The sequence below is a fragment of the Xyrauchen texanus genome, chromosome 9 (assembly GCF_025860055.1).
Source record: "Xyrauchen texanus isolate HMW12.3.18 chromosome 9, RBS_HiC_50CHRs, whole genome shotgun sequence".
In the NCBI taxonomy this organism is placed as follows: domain Eukaryota; kingdom Metazoa; phylum Chordata; class Actinopteri; order Cypriniformes; family Catostomidae; genus Xyrauchen; species Xyrauchen texanus.
In genome coordinates this window covers 20,902,166-20,923,144 of record NC_068284.1, presented here as the reverse complement: position 1 = coordinate 20,923,144, position 20,979 = coordinate 20,902,166, and the positions used below count along the sequence as shown (strand labels likewise).

Here is a 20,979-nt window from a genome sequence, read left to right as displayed (position 1 = left end):
TTAATGAATTGATGTACGGAGTCATCGTGTCGACACCTACCTGTGCTGTTTTGACTTCCTGGAAGTACTGTGTTGTTACTGCCTGGTGTTTGTCCTTGTCCAGATGGGAGTCCTGGACGTTGATATTGCTGAGAACTCATCTTCAGGAACTCTCACGTTCTTCCTGAAAGAGCAAGAGATATAACAGTTGTCAAGGAAATAGGACGCTCTAGCTAGTAGTTTTCTCTGTTAGCTCGTCAGTCCCTCAGAGACCCAAAACACTGACACTGATGATGTCCTCCTTGAACGTGTTTTAAGGAAACCGCTGATTATAAAAACTTAACTTTTTAGCATATTTGTCAGTTGTCTCAAGTAAATCTATATACCCTTCGGATCGCTCTCTAATCCCGTTTTCTTGACCAACCACTGGGTGGCGCCATGATGATTCTAATCAGAGATTATTGAGCAGAGACGGACCACCTCTATTAAAATGAATGGGCGAAATTGGAACACTCAACCAAGAAGCTATGTTTGGAGGACAAAACCTGCAAAATTAATAAATAAATGTTATAATAAGAAAATAAAGGAATAAATGTCTTGATAAAACAAATATAATTATTTTGTAATGAAAGTTATTACTGAATTTATTTTTGTAGACTTTTTTCCTTTATTATTTTCTCTTTTTTTTTTTTAAACTTTTTTTTTTTATTATTATTTATTTATGCATTCATTTATTTATTCCCATCTGTATTTATTTCCATATTTAAATATTCACACATTTATTATATTTTTGTATTTATTCTTACATTTCTGTCTCTTGTATGATAATTATGTGGGCTGGTCCTGCTTACCATTGGTTTATTGTAAATTGAAGCGTGTGCTACATTACTCTTGACTTGTTTTGATGTGACGTTAGGTCATAGCCATATCACGTGTAAACTAAAGCTATTTGTGGGGCTAAAAACATAAGAGCTTAAGTTAATCCAAGATTTATTGGTTATACTACAATCACAAAATAAATGGGGAGCTGTTTCTTCAACAAAACCACAAAATGAGCAAGTTGAATAAATGATATGATTTAACCTTATGCTTTTCTTTTTTTTTTCTGTGTATATAACTTCATATTTTGATGTCCGCAAAGCCATATTGTTTTCTGTTGTTATGATTGTTCATTGTAAAAGATACAACCATGCTTCATTTCCCTGATCGTTTATGTATGTATGTATATATAAGTCCTGTAATAAAAAAAATCTATAGCTGACGCTTCACATATAGCTAGAGAGTTGTGCAACATAGCGAATTAAGTTGATAACCACGCATCAAATGACTATGTTTCATTTAGAATCGAGGTACTTATTGATGGTTAAGGAGAGCTGTAGGCCGGTATGAATGTCGAAGCACATCCTGGATTGTTAAACTCTCTGCAAAACGTTTCCCTGCCTATTCTAAGTCAGGGAGAGCTAAGTTGGGACATCCATCTTATTTGCTTTTGATAAGTACTATTGAGCTCTCAACCAATGATGCACTGGAGCTACGCAAGGACTGCCTCCCTCATTTCCATGCTGCACACAGAATAGTAAAAATAAATACATGTATAAATAAATAATATATATGTATATGAGAATATAATAATATACAAACACATAAATAAAAAGATAAAAAACAATGCAAAATAAATTAATAAATACAAATAAATTTAAAAATAAACATAGAAAATAATAAAGGAATAAAGTCATACATAATAAATTCAGGAATACGTTTAATTAAAAACTAATTATATTTGTTTTATCAAGACATTTATTCCTTTATTAATTTTTGTATTATTACATTTATTTATTTATTATTTTTGCAGGTTTGGGCCTCCATAGCTCTGAGCGCCCAACGGCCAACAGATGTAGAAAGGAAGTCCCGCCTTACAAGTAAAAGAGCCAATTAACTTTTAGCTACAGACGTCGTCTGCCAATCAACTCGGGCATGCGCATTAGCTATACAAACCGAGAAAATTTGGGTTTATATCGTAATATGAGCTAAAGAATCACAATTTATGATACCAGTGTTATCATATTTTACTGTTGATGTGAAATTTGTTCTTTGGTCGTAATTTTGACAAGCCGTTTTTGAGATTTTGGTCTTTCTCCATTCAAGTAGATAGGAGCTGCACTGGCACGACTGGAAATAGCTTCCCGAGAGCGTTCCAAACATGGCCGACAGTGGACTGATTTGCTAGAAATACTTTGTTCTAATTACCTGTTTTGTATATCTGGTCTCGAGACGTCAAGTAAAAATGGCCAAAACGAGCGATCCAGAGGAGAACAACAACCATTTAAGTGTTACTTGGAGTAAAAATACATTTCAGGCTCAACTTGTGCACTTGTTGGCTGTCATAACATCTCAGAATAATTAATGATCTCAACATAACTAACCTCTGACCATCACTTCATGTCATCTGCACACTCAGGTCAGGCACTGTCTATAAAAAACGGTAATCTCGATTCTGTGAAGTATCGGCATGGTTTTTAAATGTTTTTACTAATGTAATACCTTAAACATTACGTTACCCGCTAGGAATATACACCGATGTGAAAGAAAACACTGGAGACCGGAAATTGAAAACAGTCAAATCGTGGAACCGCGTTCAGGAAAACGGTAAAATAATGAATAAATATCGTGTTTTTACAAATCGAATCAGCATCCGTAACTAGTAGCTCAAAGATCTCATGAGCCACTCTGACACATGAAAAATCTCCGATACAGAACTACGACTATCATGTTGCAGCTATAGACATGTGTATGCACCGAATACGTGATTTTAACAGTACCCCTGTATTTGCAGAAGGAAAACCACGTAATCACGACGACAGCACTCTCCATCCACTCCGTATCCCCGGCAAAACGACCATGGGCATCAACGGGATTCTAGCTTCAGTAAGTCATCTTCCTTCCGGCCTTGAAGTTCAAAATAAAAGTCCTAAAGTCCGAATTTTCTAGTCCTTTTAAAGGGATAGTTCACCCAAAAAAGAAAATTCTCTCATCATTTACTCACTCTCATTCCATCCCAGATTTGCACGACTTTCTTCTGCTGAACACAAACAAATCATTTTAAAACTATTTAACTGCATAACACTTCTGTATTTTAGGGTACATACTGTATGGGCACCCATCTAAACACATACTATTATAAACTAAATTGTGAATAAGCTTTAATGAAAACACAATTTCACCTCAAAAGTATACAAACATACACTATATGTAATATAATGCAAGTTGTTACTTACATTTTGAATTTAGATACAGTAAATTCAACCACTCTGTTTTAACACTCGATATTGATATGCTACTTGACTACTTCTAATAGTAGAGGCAAGGACAGCAAAGAGACTTAAGTTTGAATTTCAAGAGCTTCACGTTGCATGAGTTTATAATGTATCTTCAGCACTTGCAATAATAAGAAGAACAGCTGATAAAACAAAAATAAATAATTGTATGTTTCTGAAACCTTCAGGGTTATCTGTTATACCTTCTCATAGCAGTGAGCATTAGAGGCTTGATTGTATCCTACTGCTCACTGGCATGCTAAGTGTTATATGCTCATAAATGTCTGCTTTTTAAAGTGAGTGATTATTAATTTGGGTTTATGGCACACAAATCCTTTTCATTGCAATTTACTCATGATGTATCTTACACCTGACACAAATGTTTCACTGAAAACATTGTTTACTTTATAACCATACATTATTTAGAATCAAAAAGGGTAACTGGCAATTGACAATAAAGAATAACATGTCAAGCATTTATGCTTTTTAAAAAGCAATGCTATCAGACAATATGTATCTGACACAAATACATTTCACTTGTAATACTTCAGGTTGACAGAAAATATGTTTTTTCCAATTGCACCACTGGAATGCAGACAAAAACTTCCCCCTTCATTCTATGTGCATATTCTCTCAAGTGACTGGATCATCAATATGTCATCAATAGATTCATGTAAAAACATTGACAAAAATCTGTACATTTTTGCAAGTCAATATTATGTATAAAAAAAAAAAAGAAGAAAAAAAAAACAAAAATCATAAATATAGTTATCAGATAATTACAAAGCACTGAAGTGACCAGAAAAAGTGCACAGTTACTTAAATAAACTACAACAAGAACCTTTAAATGCTTAACAAATTGACTTGATTTTGCTAACCATCAAGAAACAAATGACAATGCATAAGACCTTTCTAAGATCATACAAGCAAAACTGATCTCTCGTAATGTGTTCTCTCGGACAGGTGTTGAAAAGGGCTTTGAATGTCAATTTCAGGCATTTCCATGTCAACAGATAATTCTTGGTCATCCCAAGGCAAATGAGTGACTCACTAAAAATTATAATTCACATGATATTTTAAAAAGGCACTACAAAGGCAGATCGTTTTTTCCCCATTAGCTGATCTGTGGGAGCATCAATCACCAAAGCTTGAGAGTATGTACTTTTCCAGGAAATGGGGCTACAAGGCTATGCAGAAACAAACAGTATGCTGATAACTTTTGATCTAGCTAGGCTTTTTGCACACCACCACACATTGCAATCAGGTTTACATACAGTACATGGAGCAGAGGAGTAACAGGGTAGAGAGGAGACACAGTCTTTCAGTCGTTGCCCTTACATAAAAAGGCCCTTCCAGGCACGAGCAAGGGATCCATCCCATCAGTGTTATAGCTTTGGTGCAAAACCAGTCTTGAAATGTACCTGCTTGTAATAAGGTATTCCATCCATGGTGCATATGGCGAGATCTTGTCCATTTTGGACAGTATTGTGCCAACAGTTTGTTTCTTTAAGTTTAGTGCAATAAGCAGTGCTGTTTTTTATTCGATAAACCCTGAATACCGCCCCTTTATGCCCTTTTGTCCTTGTGTTCGCTTATTTTCATTACGGAATAACGTTTTTTTATTTGTTTGTTTTGTTTCCTGTGCATTTACATGTTGGTTTCAATACCTTTCCCTCTGCCCTCAGTAAGTCTGGAGGCCTTTTTCTCACTGATGAAAATCATGGAAGAGGATCTTCCTTGTTTCATGTAGACGTGGCTTCCAGGTAGCTCTGGAGTTTACGTACAGTAGACTCATCCAAGGAGAACAGGTCAAAGTCAAAGGTTGTATTGGTGATATTAAAATGGCCAGTCTTTTCTATGAGGTTTACAATCTAAAATACAAACAAACACAGCAGCACAAGTCAATTAAAATGCAAAAAAAACAGCAATCACTTCCTAGTCGTCATGAGCAGCACAAGAATACAGAAAACACATTATCTACCTGCTGTAAAATATTCCTCTCTCTTAGAGCCATCAGCCTGCGGTGAAGGTCAACAAGCTCCTCTGTATATGCCTGGAATCAGATCATTCATTTAGAACGGCAGGCAGCTTGATGTACAATAAAATCCATATTTCTGACACTAATGAGTATGATTCAGTTATTTACCCTTCCTACCTTGTCGTATCCCCTCTTGAGCATTTTCTCACGGATGCAAGAGTCTGGACTCTTTTTTCCTAACATCTGAGGATGGATACAAACTGACCTCTTCAAACTGACATTATATTGCCTAGGTTTACATTGGACAGTTTGTTATTTTGACATTATAGTCACACGTCACTCTTACCTTGAGGTTTGCTGAGCTGAGTTTGGGTGGAGGTGATGGGGCTTCCTGGCTGGGAGGACGGGACTCCTCATTCCCATCACTCTCACTGTACATGCTTAAACTGAAAACAGAAAAATCTTAGTGAAATTTTGAAAGGAATATACAGTACATCAAATTCAAGGTACTACATAACTGTGTAATACTAGAATGTTTAAAAAAAATTAAGAGTAATATTTAATTTAGTTGACCAAAAATGAAAACTCTGTTACTATTTAATCACCCTCATATTTTTTTCTTCAGTGGAACACAAAAGGAAATGTTAAGCAGAATATCAGGGACTGACAGCCTCAGTCACCATTCACTTTATGGCAAAAAGATGCAATGAAAGTCAAAGATAACATAGGCTGTTAGTTCCTAACATTTAGCCTTTTGTGTTTCATGGAGGAAAATAAATTAATGCATGTTTGGAGCAACATGAGGGTGAATGATGACAGAATCTTCATTTTTGGGTGAACTATCCCTTTAATGTTGTGTAGTAACGTTCACAGCAGTAGTTAAAACTAGGCTGGGTAAAAATATAGATTTTCGAATGCATCAAAATCCTCGTTTGAACAACCACTATGTGGCAACCCTCTATAATTCAAATAAATCACTCGCATGTGCAACAAAATCTCATGCTATGTGACTAAAAATATATATAATTGGCAACTGGCAAGTAAATGTTCAGATTTCACTGACCAGTAACCGAGTAGTCTAGTGAAGAAGTTATTAGCACAGAGGCTGTCTGGCTGATGCCACTAGTCTTAAAGAGACAGTACCGATTAAGCACGTGTTCTACAATATTATTGTAAATACTTGTAAATAGTACAAATAATGCAAGAAAACAATAATAATATGTAACATAACTCTGTATATGCAATTTCAAGACATTAATTGATGTAATAGACTGAATTTGAACTTTTTTCAAAAGTTAAAATGATCAATTTGATGAAAAACTAATGATAAAATATAATTTGTCAAATTTATATTTTCGAATTGTACCTAGAAGGGTTGCATAGAAGGTTCCTTTATAATTAAAGGGATAGTTCACTCAAAAATGAAAATGTAATTATCGTTTACTCACCCCTATTTTGTTATAACACCAAATTACTTTTTCTTAACACAAAGGGAGAAACTGCGAAAAATGTGTATTCTCAGTAATGTCATACAATATCAATTTATGGTGACCACATCTTCAAGCTTCAAAATGACACAAAAGTATAATTAAGAAGTCTAATAAATTATTCCATGAAACTCATGATTGTTATGAAAGCATACGATAAGGTTTGGTGTAAAACAAACCAAAATCGTATATATTATTTAGTAAAAATATTCACTGACCGTTATTCTCCTGTGCACATGAGTCTGCATGCAAGCTTTTAGAGCTCTTTGCTCGACAGCAACAGTAGTTCCCTTTCGATTCATTTCACTCTACATCGCTGTAAGCAGAATGGGAAATACTTTCCCCAACAACCTAGTTGAAACCTTTGTACAATAACGCCAATCTTCTGATTGGCAATCGTAATTTGAGTTCTACCCCTTTAGGCGCGCAGTCGGTGTATATAAGCAGCATCCTCGCCGGTACGATATATGCATGATGAGCTCCGGCCCTTTGTGGGAAATCAGGGCCTCATCACGTTTGGCTGTTCTGACGATGGGGATGACGCTGTGTCTCTCGTAGCCTCAGAATACGGTCAAGTAGTCCACAGAGGATGCTGCCGCCTCTCCCCCAGCGAGGGCGAGATGCGTGCACAAGCCAATGATAAAGAGCTGATACGACTTGCGTATTAACTCGCCCCATAAATTGTTGGCCTAAGAGTCAGAGGACCACAGCTAAAAACCAGCCGTCAACTCAAGCTGACACATACCATGACAGAGTTATGCATATGACACGAAATTTTGTGGTTGCCTCAGGAAGGCTCTGTGGGTCACAAAGAAGTCACCGGTGACGGCTGTTCTTTGGATCAGCATGGAGAACCCCATCATGCAAAGAAACACACATATTTAGGCGCTGCTCTTTCCCAGCCATAGGTCACCGGGATAGCGCACAAATGTGTTTCTGTGTATGGTGTTCGCACAAAAATGTAACACACACAATTTCACCCGCTCCCCTGTGATGAGCAGCACTCTGTCTCCTGTAGCGAGCCCTCACGGGCGTGTCATTCTACGTGTTTTGCTCTGGGGGTTTGACGTCACGTTATGCGGCGGGATGGGATTCTGTTCCCCATTCTGCTTACAGCAATGTCGAGTGAACTGAATAGAAAGGCAATGTCTCTGGTTACACAAGTAACCTTGGTTTCCTGAGATGAAGGGAACGAGACATTACAAAAGCTAGCCGCAACTATTCATAACAATTCACAACTACTTCGGTGAATTGAGGAAAGAGTAATGCCCTCTGTCCCTCAGTCAGAAAAGTCTGAAGTAATGATGATTGGGTGCCCGCATATATAGGCCGACTGCACGCCTAAAGGGGCAGAACTCCAATCACCATTGCAATCAGAAACAAGAGAACAGAACTTACAAACATGTTTGAAGAGTTTGTAGTGGAAGAATAGATGCATTTCAATGACCAGACTTATTCTGGACATTATTTCGATGTTAATCAGAGTTTTTTGTCCTAAGCAGCTGTGACGAGCACCGGGACATTCTGTTGACTGCTTGGTTTCTATATTTGGCACCGGTCCAAAAAGCGGTGCGTAGTGCGAACGCGATGCAATTGTCTGTGTTCCGCGAATATTTTGGGGTATTTTAATAAGGTATAACATGCAACAGCCAGTGAAGCCTTATTTGTTTAAGCTGGAGTCCACAAACAAAAAGTGTGATGGAGGAGGCTGAAGGTAGCTATCAGTACCTCCGCTCGCCATACGCATACCAGTAACTCCACTGGCTGTAGCATGTTATACATTATTCAAGGACCCAAAAGCATTCGTGGAACACAGAAATTCACCTCACTCTCACACCACGCATCACCTGAGCCAGATCATAGCGGAAGAGGTTACCAAAAATAGAAACCAAGCGATCGACAGAATTTCCCGTTGCTTAGGAAAACAAAAAACTCTGATTTACACAGAAAATTACATTTATTGCATGTTGTTTGGCGTCTGAGTAGAACATGGTCTGACTGTAGCTACCTCCAGCCCCATCTCTCTGTTTGATGGAGGATTCCACTTCAAACAAATAAGGCTTGACATTAAAATGTCTTCAGACATGTTTGTAAGTTCTGTTATCTTGTTTGTATGCAGCCATGTTGTGTTTTCTGTTGTTAATATCACTTGTGGTCCTGTTGAAGTGAAACAAAATGAGTTTTCATGTGAACACACCATCTTGCGCATGCTGCGTTTCTACTGTAGCTCTCATGCAAAGAGCTCTAAAGCTTGTGTGCAGACACATGAACATGCACAGGAGAAAAACGGTCAGTGAATATTTTTACTAAATAATATATTCGATTTTAGTTTGTTTTGAACCAAACTTTCTGAATTATACTTTTGTGTCCTTTTGAAGATTGAAGAGGTGGTCACCAAACTGCCATTGTATGACATCACTGAGAACAATTTTTTTTTACAATTTCTCCCTTTGTTTTAAGAAAAAGAAAGAAAGTCATATGGGGTTATAACAACACTAGGGTGAGTAAACAATGGCTGAATTTTCATTTTAGGGTGAACTGATACTTTAAGTGCATTGGCAGAGAGAATTTGTATATGTAAGCAAAATGGACATTGTAACAGAAATGTACACATATGAGTCCATATCGACTCAAATCGAAAGCTTGTGAATCCGAATCAAGTAGGAAACTCTGTATCAATACCCTGCACTAATAACCAGTATGTACAAAACTATTTTCTGCAGTCTGCACTGACATTTGATTTTCATTGTAAAAGTAGAGGGTGCCTTATCCCATTGTGTTACATAGCACAAACATATCTTATTATTAAAAGATAATCTCTTGAGTAAAATAGTGTTGGTTATCCAAATATTTGTCAGTTTTTTATAATCTAATAAATGCCTTCAGTAAACTTTTTAGTAAATAGGTTATGGGTGTATGGCACAGACCGAGAGTCCTGGTTGGGTGGAGTTGCCTTCATGGGCGTCTCAACCTCTGAGCTGCTGTCATCATCAGATCCTTCAGAGTGCATATCCTCTACCATAGTACGGAGTGTCCCTGGACACAATTATCACAATAATATCAACCTTGATGTGGTGGACACTAGTGAGCATACAATTCACATTGTATGACTAAACTCCTCAAATACCTTGGCCTTGCTTTTGGGAGGGCTCAAAGTCAGAGTCAGAGCTGGAACTGGAGCTGGAACTAGATGGACTGGAAGGAGCCGATTGCTTCAAATATAGAGAACATGCCTTGATTACTCACAAATAAACAACATCCTTGAGCTTTATGCTGCCTTCACATGCTATCAAAATTATTCTACCAAATAACAGGAAACATTAAGGACTGCAAATTTAATTTTTGCACATTTCATGGGGAAATCTTTTTTCACATTGTAATACATGTTAGTAAGCTAGCCGAAAATAATTCATTTTATGGCCATGTAATACAGTACATGCAAATTTCTCTGTGATACAATTGCACAACATGCACCAAAAGGTTACTAATATATGTAAATGTATATGACCAAAAAGTTTTTACAATAATTTTGATACCACATGAAAGCAGCATTATTCCACAAAATGTTATTTAATCTCATGAAATCAAGTCCAGCTCACATTTAACCCCAAAATCAAAAGAAAAATAAAATAATATTTTGCATCAAGACAAAGAAGCCTATTTTAAGAGCATTTTGATTTTTTACATTATTTTCTAGCCAATTATGCATATGCGTCAGCATGTTTTACTGTTGAGGTTTTGTCATTTTTAATTATTCTCAATGGTGATTCTCATTAGATTCCTATTACTGTTCAAATAACAGTAAAAATCTACATTAATACTATGATTTAGTTTTTACATTTAAATCTGAATAAATTCAAGCCAGTTAAAAAAATACTACCATTTATAAATACAACACGTTACAATTTAAATCATATATCATTTTTTTTCAATTGAAGCATTTTTGCATTAAGGTAATGAAAACCAGGGAGGAAAATGTGCTTAAAGGTGCACTCAGAACTTATTTTCCTCATTTAAAAGGTTCTACTTCTAAATAAATGAATAACAATTTTGAAATATATGTATAAAATAATGACCACTCACTTTAGATGAAGACTCAACTCCAGTCATATCAGTAACTTTATAAATGTTCTTTTATTTTATATGGGGCAGGGGCGCCTCATGGGGCCAGCTGAATACTACTTGCTTAATCTCAGTAACTGCCCAGTAATCGGACACTTTCACTCATTTATTAAATGAATCCTGGTCTACTGTGCATAGTGAATTTCTACAATGGCATTGGTAACTGAAAACTACTGTGTTTGAATGATGCAGCATCCAGGACACTAGGTGTTAGTGTATGCCATACTTCAAAGAAATTACTGAGTGCACCTTTATTTGTAAAAATGTATAACAATTGCATAGTCACAAAGCAAACATCGTAATGGTCCTATGAATATGAAACATTTTCTTTAAACAAAATATAATTTCTTTATTTAGATTTTGTGGTGATATATGTCCCAGTCTGTTTTTGTTAGATTCAACCAAAGCTGTGTTTTGCTGATGGAACGACAGTCTATACATACCTCAGATTTTGAAGAGGCTTCATCCTCAGAGTTGGACCCATTAGAGTCTGGCTGCCTTTTCACTTCTAGTGCCTCCGGTTTCATCTTGGACAAGTGGCCTTTATCTTTGGGTGTTTTCTTCTCTGGGTAACTGGAGGGTGTTGTTGAGGTGATACGGGGGGAGTTGCTGCTGTAAACCCCACTGACTGGCCCCTTCATGCCCTCTGAGCCCACCCTCTTCTGTTTTTTGGTGCTAAGCCTCGGAGACTCAGTGGCGGACATGGGCCGCTTGCTTGGGGTTCGAGTGTCCAGCTGACCCCCTCCACCTGTTACTGCACCTCCACCTTTTGGAGACATCCCATCCATCTTGGACTCTCTGACTGTAAGTTTAGGCTCTTTAAAGGCTGCTTTGGGCACAGTTTTCCCCTCGTCTTTTCCTTTGCCCTCTAGGGCTTTCTTTGAATAGGAGGATGATAATTGGTCTCGGTTTGACTTGCTGCCCTCACGGTCGCTCTCTCTGGATGTGGCTTTGCTCTCTGAGTCCTTCCTTGTACGCTCTCGGTGCTCTTTGGTTGCCTTATGGGCTTTGAGCCCTTTGCTGCTCCCACTTCCTCCATCTTTACTAGCTTCCTACATACAAAATGTAATTGATTATTTAAAATAATTATCTTTGACAATGCAGTCTTCTATCAACCAAACATTTAAATAATTTATTTGTTTCTGTAGTTATCTAGGCCACATTCCTAAAACCCCCAATACATTAAAAGCTATCAGTCAAAATGAATTCAGAAACATCCTTTAGTGTAATCTTTTCAATTACAGTATATGTTAATGAGAGTTTATCAAATATAAAATCCTAGGGATTGGCATTTCGAGTGATTTAGTACTCAAGCACTCTAACATAAGAAAATGAGTAATCAATAACGAGTAATGAAAAATTTAGATCACTTTAAATAATGACAGAATTTTATGTTTGGGTTAACTATTCTTTTTAAGAGCCCATATTAATCTGATTTACAGGTTCATCATTTTATTTTGGGTGTCTACTAGAAAAGGTTTACATGCTTTAATGTAAAAAAAAAACATTATTTTTCTCAAACTGTACATTGCTGCAGCACCTCTTTTCACCCTCTTTCTGAAACGCTCTGTTGTAGCTCCTGCAACTTTAAAGCCCTCCTTTCCAAAAAGCCTAGTCTGCTCTGATTGGTCAGCTGGCCCAGTATGCTGTGATTGGTCAACCGCATAGAGCATGCATCAGAATTGTAACGTCCCTTACCATAACCTAGTTTCAGCTCCCAAGGCTTCCTGAGCAGTGCATTCCTGAGGCGGGCATTATGCAAATGTGTTACTTAGTGACAGCTATGTCATGGAAGTAATGACTGGACTGCAAAACAGGTGTTTCAGGCAGTTCAGGAGCAGTGTTTTCAGTGGGAGAGAGTGATTCCTTTTGGCGTGGAATTTGTGCTTTGTAACTTTGTAGAGCTTTTACATGCACAAACAGCTATATTTCAATAAAGGAAAGGTAAAATCCCAAAAAGCTTTTGGTAAAAAGCAAAAATCACTGACAGGGAAGTACTGTCAAAGATTCTTTTATTTACTGAAATAACCTCCATATCATCGGATAGAGGATATCAACGGTCAACCAGCGTGTTAAGACAGTTCCGTCTACGTTATGCTAAGCTTGTAGGCTCCACCTAGATAGAAGGGCTCTGGTGCTGTGCTGTGCCGTGTGCGTCAGTGTAATGACTCCAGGTGGACACATTACAAAAGTTCCGCTCTTCACCACAGTTTTTATGCAGTATTAATAGTAATTGCGATTAAGATTTATTTGTATTTTTTTTATTAATCCCATGCGTTAATTCTGACAATCGATTATTTAAAGTTGAACAAGTACTCGATTATTTGATTACTTGTGCACATCCCTATAACACACCACTGCAATACATTTGAAAAGGTTTCATCAGGTTTCCCACACATTTTGATTAATGAATTATCCAGTCATTTGTAATTACATCATTTTAAAAAGACTGCAGGGCAGATTTCACTATGTTAGGTACCAGTCGATGGAAGGAACTGATTACAGCAATAACACTTTTACAAATGTTTCCAATAAGACAAAAAAAAATTAAAAAATAAAACCTGAGATTGAATGTGCTCTTGAAGACCCATTTTATGTCCCATAGGAAATGATATAGTAGTCCCACAGGTGGTTACAAACAGACTGAAATAATAATCATTTATTACAGTGCATAAGTTCAGAAATTTATTAACTATATGAAATTTCCTTACTTTTAAGGTTTTATTAATTTCCATGATTTTTCAAGCCCTGTAAATCCTAAAAAAATTTAATTATCAGACTCACCATTACCATGGGAACCCTGCTTCATGCTGGATCAATTCTCAAAGGAGCGATTCATTTAAAAGATGCTATATTTAATTGCATTCATCCATCTTGAATATTTAAATGACACAATGATGCCACAGGCATCAGTTGTTTAGCTGAATACCAAAGAGACATCTGTCTCCATTCTCCATTCAGTCTTACATAATCCAAAGGATGACACAGATGCTAAAATATACAACCACTCTACAGCTCATAAACTATCTGGGTGAACATAAACATGAACAAAGCAGTTTTACTTCTATCCTGTATTTTCAATTGAAGAACACCGCAGTATCAAGCCTTTCCGCCTGTTTACGAAATAACATGATTAATGCATAAACCACTGTAAACAATTTAAGCATTGGAACAACTGACTTTCTCTACTAGTATTTTCCAAGAGGAAAAGAACTGAACTACATTAAAAGTATTCCATATCTTAGTACAGATCAACACTCTGGATAATGACTAAAGCCATCTTTACACTACAAAGGTGGCACAGGAGCTGCATCTGAAGTTGCATATGTGTATTTACACAGACTGTTTAATGCTGCTCAGAGCAGGAATAAATGCATTTACACAGCAACTACAACTGCATAAATAATGTTATGATGTTTTAAGCATAAAATTATGAAAGTAGAAATACGAAATGAATGAAAATATGAAATTATACTTTTAAATACTAAACTAAATAATTTAATATATGCTCTACAATAACTTACAACAAAGTTTAAGGCTGCTCTGATGCTGCATTTCATTTACACGGAATCAAAGCAGCATCAGAACTGCCTTTGATACTGAGGTGAGTCAAAGCAGGGATGATTTTGCTTGTATGCAGCATTGTGTCTTTACACAGAATTTTGAGCAGGAACAGGGCAGCCTTAAGGCCCTAATATGCTTCGTACGAAACCTAAGAACAAATGGGTATGATGGCATTTAGAACAAAATCTGGCCAAAAATATTTTTTTTTGCATTTGTTTCAGTAGTTCGTAGCAGCTTGCCTGGGCGAACCTTTAGAAAAAATTCTTACCGGCTACTAAACACCTTCTCACTGCCACTGATCCACATCAATTGTAGGTGTGACCTGGAACTCCACCTCCCTTGAGGCCGACAGCTAATTTTGTTTGCATTGTTCAGTCAGTCAAATTCAATCAACATGAACACACCAGTGTGCAGTTATTAGCGAATAGAGACATTTTCCATTTTTTGTCATGCGATTTGTTTTATTTTTTATTATTCAACAAAATGAATCAAATCTACACAATTACTCCCAAGTGCCCATTCACTCATGTGCCATCTGCAACAAAAGCCATTCACACATCTGCCCAAGGAAATGCCAATCATTATTCTTTCGGCTTTATTCTGCACATTAGCAATTTTATACACCAATCTTTGCAGTCGTAGCAGTGTCATAATTAATCACAAAAACTGAGTGTAACCTATGCATATTATGACCGTGTATAGCATGTTACTGCATTAGCGTCATGAATTCAGAATGTAAACAAGTCAAATTAAATATTTTTTACTGCATATACATTTCTTTAAATCATCATTGAGTGGTTAAAACAACTTATTTTACTGACCTTGTGTGAATTCTTCTCATAGAATGAGGCAAAAAGTAATTGATAACAGGTTTTAATGTCACATTATTTAAGGTTTTGCATAAAGTGGAAGTCTGGATATTCACAAAGTTTTTACCGTTGCTCGGCTTTTTAGAACTTCTTTTTACCCCCGAATGAAGAACTTCTCTGGAAGTATATCGGGGCCTTTAACGCGGCCGTGTTAATATGATGAGGGACTTTTAAGAACTTAAAGGGATAGTTCACCAAAAGAAAATCTGTCACCATTTTCTCACCATCCTCATGTTGTTCCAAAACTGTATGACTTTCTTACTTTGGAACACAACAGGAGATGTCAGGCAGAATTCACTTTCATTGCATCTTTTTTCCATACAATGAAAGTGAATGGTGACCGAGGCTAACATCATCTAACATCATCTTTTTTTGGGTGAACGATCACTTTAAACTTATCTTTTGAAATAAATGTCTGATGTGAATATGACAAAATTCTTAGGTGAGACATTTTTATAGAGATGGTTTTGGTTCCACCATAATGGAAGAACTTTTTAAACAAGTGATTTGACAATCACTGATGCATTTACTAACCTTTACAGCATGGGAGGACTTGATCTTCTTGGGGTCGGAGAAGGCAGAGAGTGGAATAGTTGGCAGCATTGGATAATCTGGACTGGGCTTTGGCATCATCTCTGCTCCCTCAGGAACAACTATAACCTAAGAGTCCCAACAAAAGAGAGAGAGTGATAGACTGTATGTTTAAAAGAGCTGATTACAGATGTAAATACAAAGCAAAGACAAACAGTCACGCTCACCCCACCAGCCTTGACCAGTTTACGTCGAAACTCGTGTGTGGGGTTGTTAAAGGTGAGCTTCTCGCACCGCAGATGATTGACAGGTGGGTTGCCTTCCAGGTTCAAAAAAAGGTCATAATTAAAGCACACCTTTTTAGGTTCCTCCTGTGATAGAAGAGATAAGCATTTTCAGGCTTTTAAGATGTAAAAATAAACAGGGTAAACTGGATTCCAACACCTTTTGAGCAACACATTTCTGAGTTGTTCATAATTATTGGTTTAAGACTTTTAAAAATATTCATTTGCATTACTTTTCCAGACCTGGAAATCGTCATTTTAACATGACATTTTTCAAGGTTTTCCATGACTGTGGAAAGCCTGTGTGCAAATGTTTTAAAAAAATATTCGGGTGACAAAAGTATAAACCGCTAAATCAAAACCGACACATCTGTAAAGACTTAAGTAGTGTATAAACAATGTACAGTATGGTAAGGTCACATTACAGTCTTTGGTAAATTCAATTTGAGAAAAGATGACAAATGGAAAATGGAAAGCAAACCCACAAATATTCAACTAAACATTCTAGAAAAGTAAATATAGAAATAGACAACAATTAGACATAGAACGCAAGTCTTAAAGTATAATACATATTCATATATTCTTACCACTAGTGCCCCTACTAAGGTCTCTGTACCGCAACAGCTGCATGTAAATTCTGTTTCTGTGTTGGTAAAATATGTTAGCCCCTCGAGCAAACACTGTTTTTAACCTGACCTTTAACATTTACAGAATTGCAAAACTCTTCATCGCAACGTTTTTCCGATACTGGCTACAGTTTATAAACTTCTGCCTAAAATAACACAGCAAGGGCATTTTCCTCACGCACATCTATCAAAATCATGCAAAAGCAGTCTGGCTCACCTTTTCATGCATTTTGCTTGAAATTCAATTATTCATGTCAAATCTGTAAAAATGCTGATACTGGTGTATATATGTGACACAGAGATGTGCTTACCTTGTTTTTGAAGTAAACTTCAATGGACATGAGGAAGCCAGCATAGCCTGACTCTTCAACTTTATATGGAGGCTCTTTACAAACTGTATGGGGGGAAAAAAGCATTTCATGGACTTTGTGTGCAGACACATAGCAAAAGTAGAGCAAAACAGTCTAAATGTTTACACTGAAACAGTGGCATGAAACTAAATTGTACTATCTATATGAATAGGCTTCATATAACACAGGCTACAACATTACTGGTATAATTACTGTCATTTCTGTGCCACTAGCAGCACCAGAATTTCCAAAACACTACGGCCCCGTCCTTCAGTATTCAGAAAAACAGGTTGTCCCACCTTAAATTAATGTCATAGGTTGAGCCTGAAGCTGACATGTCAGTTGACAAACAGATTCAAGTTTTAAAAGTGCCACAGAGCCACAAGCAGGTATTGCTGCAGCCCAGAGATCTCCAAACGGGTGTGGAAACTCCAAAAGAGGGCGGGGTAACTCCAGAAGAGGAAGGAGTTACTCTAGAAGGAGGATGGGGCAACTCCAAAGGTGGTGATACTTCCACACAGTTAAAGGGGGTCGCACACCAGACAGATGACATGGTGCATTCTAAAATTCTAAACAATTGTTTTCTATGAATGTATGCACAGTGCCACCGGGCGTCTGTCAGCTAAAACTCCAGAGGCTGCTCAAATTTCTGCCACACCATGGATAGTAACTCACATAGTTTTCTATTAAACTGAACTCAAATCATTTTCAAAGGACATAGATTACTATATTTACTCTAGCCATGATATATTGTGCATATGTATCTTTCATATAGTCTACTTTCAGTTACAAGTATGTATTTTGTGGTTTGACGGTTTGTATGAAGCCCATTCAATGCTACAGATAGAAACACCTACTCAATGTCCTACTCACAACTTTGACATGCCAGACCGCTCAAACAAACAGAGCAATGTTTTGAAAGCGCCAAAGAGCCACAACTGGGTATTTTTGCAGCCTGTAGATCTTCAAAAAGGGGGCCGGAAACTCCAATAGATGGAGGGGTAACCCCAGAAGGGACGGAGTTACTGTAGAAGGGGGTTGGGCCAAAAATTGGGGGGGGGGGGGCATTTCCACAGACGATTATAGAAAGGGTTAGGTTATAGGCTCTGTATATCTTTACTGGCGGTTCAGAACTCCCATCCCTTTTTGGAGCTCAGCCTGCAGCTATATATATTTTTCCAGTCCCACAGTCTTATCACTTTTTCAGGAAAATGAACCTATGAATGGCTTTCTATAGTTGTCACTGCATGTAACATTGGGATAGGAAAAACTTCTTTAATCACACACACAACACCTTTTAATAATGTCTTACTACAGGTATAATTATAATTACTATACTTAATGAGAAATGTGTCAATATTTAAGTACTTTTTTACTATAAACTCTGACCCTGCCCAGTTGGTGGCAATATGCATGAAGAATGCGAATCGCCAAATACAAAAGAAGTGAAAGTGGAGATTTATAGAATTTAAAAAAAGGACTTAAAATTGTATGTTTCTCACCTACACTTATCATATCACCTCTGAAGACATTGATTTAACAACTGGAGTCTTATTGATTATTCTATGCTACCTTTATGTGCTTTATGAAGCTTCAAAAGTTCTGTTCATCATTCACTTGCATTGTGTGGACCTACAAAGCTGAGATATTTTTCTAAAAATCTTTGTTTGTGTTCTGCAGAAGAAAAAAAAAAAGTCATACATATGGGATCGCATCAGCGTAATTAAATGATGAGAGAATTTTCATTTTGGTTGAACTACCCCTTTAACATGCTGTAACTATAGACAATATATTTTGCTTGGGCTTTGGGCATTAACAACTTTATCATTTTTGATAGGTTAAATACAATAATGGAAATATCCTTCACAACAGAATAAGATGGGTGCAAATTCCATCAAGGTGTTTTCATTGGCACAAACACCTACCTAAACGTTATCCTTTAATCCAAATAGGAAGGGACTTCAACCTACATGGCAGCAAGTACAAAGTTACAGTGTAACTAGGTTCACCCAAAATATAACCTGCCTCTTTTGGGTTTTGGGAAGCTGTCGTGAAGGCGGAAGACAACTCTTTCCACAAAGTGCTGGATGTCACATGACTCTGGACCTCGGACAAACACCATCCAGTCATGTGTGAAGCCATCGGTGGTGACCTTCTTCCTTAACTGGGCTCTGTGGCCCAGCTCCAGTTTCACCTGCACTGTGCACTTAAACAACAGTCATCCATTAGTCTTTCAATTGTGGACAAGATGATAACATGGTGCCAATAATCAGCTATGACTACTGAACATCAGATTTGATCTTACTGTGACCTCTATTCAGTGAAATGGAAAAACGGCTGTTTTGTATTAGCGATCCCCAAATTTAATCAGTGAGTGATGTGTACAGACCAGGGTGAAACAACGCACAGGACTAAAAAGGAGGTCTTGAGGAAACCTTGGTCAACTTCTTGTCAGATTTACAGTTTATTTCTGCAAGAAATCAACCTGCTGACAGCTGGAGATGGAAACTCTTAGTTCTGTGACATTCATCATGTGTGCGATGGTTTATTGTTTACAGCATTTCTTGGTATGGAAACAAAACAACGGATGGACTTGTGGGCTTAAGTGTTAGCTCTATGGTTAATATATTCCTTCCCAATGTTGACTGAGTTTGTTTCCTATCTGCAAACAAGAGCCTAAAGGATTTTGTCCCAAGACATGAATAAATACAAAACTAAACAAGTGGTGCATCAAAACCTGCTTAACACAATGTCAAAAATAATGAATGGGGAGTGTGTAACCACATCAGACTTTGTTAGTAATACGATCAAACTTTAAATTCACACAGCATAATTTAGCTTCAAAGCACTACAAGTCCCTCCCTTGTTAAACTTTCTTTAATAATTTAATGATTCACTTTAACACTCACATAGCTGAGTTAACACCCTTAACAATGGCACTGGCATTCTCTCATTCAATATCTAGAAACCAAGCTTAACGCTATTTAATTATATAACCCAACATCACACGTCCATCCTCCCTTGAAATGGAACAAGGTGGCTCTCTCGAAATCTAAAGAGCAGCCTACCTAGACAGCATGTTTGGGGCCGTTATGGGCGCGAGCGAACGTACTCACAAATGCTGCCTAGGTAGGCAGCTCGCTAGATATTGAGCCACTAGCTAGCTGGACACATAGTATGTGCTGGAACTCGAGTCTTTATCTGTCCTATATCTCAAACCTGATATTTATAAAGGACATGGTGATTTCTGTAAACCTCTCTTCGTCACACCTTATATTTACATAAAACACTGATGTAATTACTCGGGTTTCCTGCTTTAAGCATCGCTGGCACACACGCAGAGTGACTAGCTGGCTAAGTTAGCACCCTTGGCAGTCATCATAGAAACGTTGGCCTCGCGACTATTAAATATAAATGCTTTTATGATTAAAAACCATGCACGTTTCACTACATTATCTATCTGGCAGTGTTATTAAAGGCGTATTACCATGTTTTCCATTGTTGCCTATGTTCCGGTTGTTCAGTTTATTTACAGAAGCGTTGAAGTAGATTGAATGTGCATCCTCGCTGTTACACTGAAGGAGTGTGAAGGGAGAAACTGAAGCGTTTGAACAAATGGCCGCGACACGGATGGTTTTTAAAATAAAAGCAGAATTGCTCATATCTACCGGTATTTGTCTTCCACATTAATTTAAACTCTGCGAAAATAACTGAAGTTATGCCACCCATTACTGTATATTTTACGGAGGGGTCTTCTGTCAGTTTTCTTCCTATAGTGTTTCTACAAGAAATGTTGCAAAATAAATATCGTTCCATGACAGTTTAAAAACTTTTTTTAAAACTTTAAACATTTGTTGACTGACATAATGAAAAGA

At 37.2% G+C, this 20,979-nt stretch overlaps 1 protein-coding gene and 1 pseudogene across 4 annotated transcripts; both read right to left on the bottom strand.

The window, feature by feature from the left end:
* The window catches only part of LOC127649168 (histone deacetylase complex subunit SAP130-like), a 28,158-nt pseudogene extending 25,238 nt beyond the window's left edge, over positions 1–2,920 (bottom strand).
* Positions 2,921–3,291: 371 nt separating this feature from the next.
* Positions 3,292–20,706, bottom strand: LOC127649055 (protein ENL-like). 4 transcript variants are annotated; one of them, XM_052133950.1, is made up of 12 exons: positions 20,592–20,706; positions 19,130–19,310; positions 17,066–17,148; positions 16,072–16,215; positions 15,848–15,973; positions 11,324–11,932; positions 9,886–9,970; positions 9,686–9,794; positions 5,618–5,717; positions 5,440–5,514; positions 5,275–5,346; positions 3,292–5,164 (listed from the first exon to the last, which is right to left on the bottom strand). In XM_052133950.1, exons 1-12 carry the CDS (start codon positions 20,601–20,603, stop codon positions 5,036–5,038), a joined length of 1,725 nt encoding a protein of 574 aa, XP_051989910.1. In that variant the 5' UTR covers positions 20,604–20,706; the 3' UTR covers positions 3,292–5,035. The 4 variants fall into 4 exon arrangements, with proteins under 4 accessions (XP_051989910.1, XP_051989911.1, XP_051989912.1 ...); XM_052133951.1 differs by having other exon boundaries at positions 5,449–5,514; XM_052133952.1 differs by lacking the exon at positions 5,440–5,514.
* Between the last annotated feature and the right edge of the window lie 273 nt (positions 20,707–20,979).

Bases quoted from the DNA above. Each gene is read 5' to 3' on its own strand.
- LOC127649055 (XM_052133950.1), bottom strand. The intron at 17,149-19,129 runs GCAGGTTATATT...CCCCCCATACAG, and splicing joins CTTCCCAAAACCCAAAAGAG to TTTGTAAAGAGCCTCCATAT. The intron at 15,974-16,071 runs GTGAGCGTGACT...TGGGACTCTTAG, and splicing joins AACTGGTCAAGGCTGGTGGG to GTTATAGTTGTTCCTGAGGG.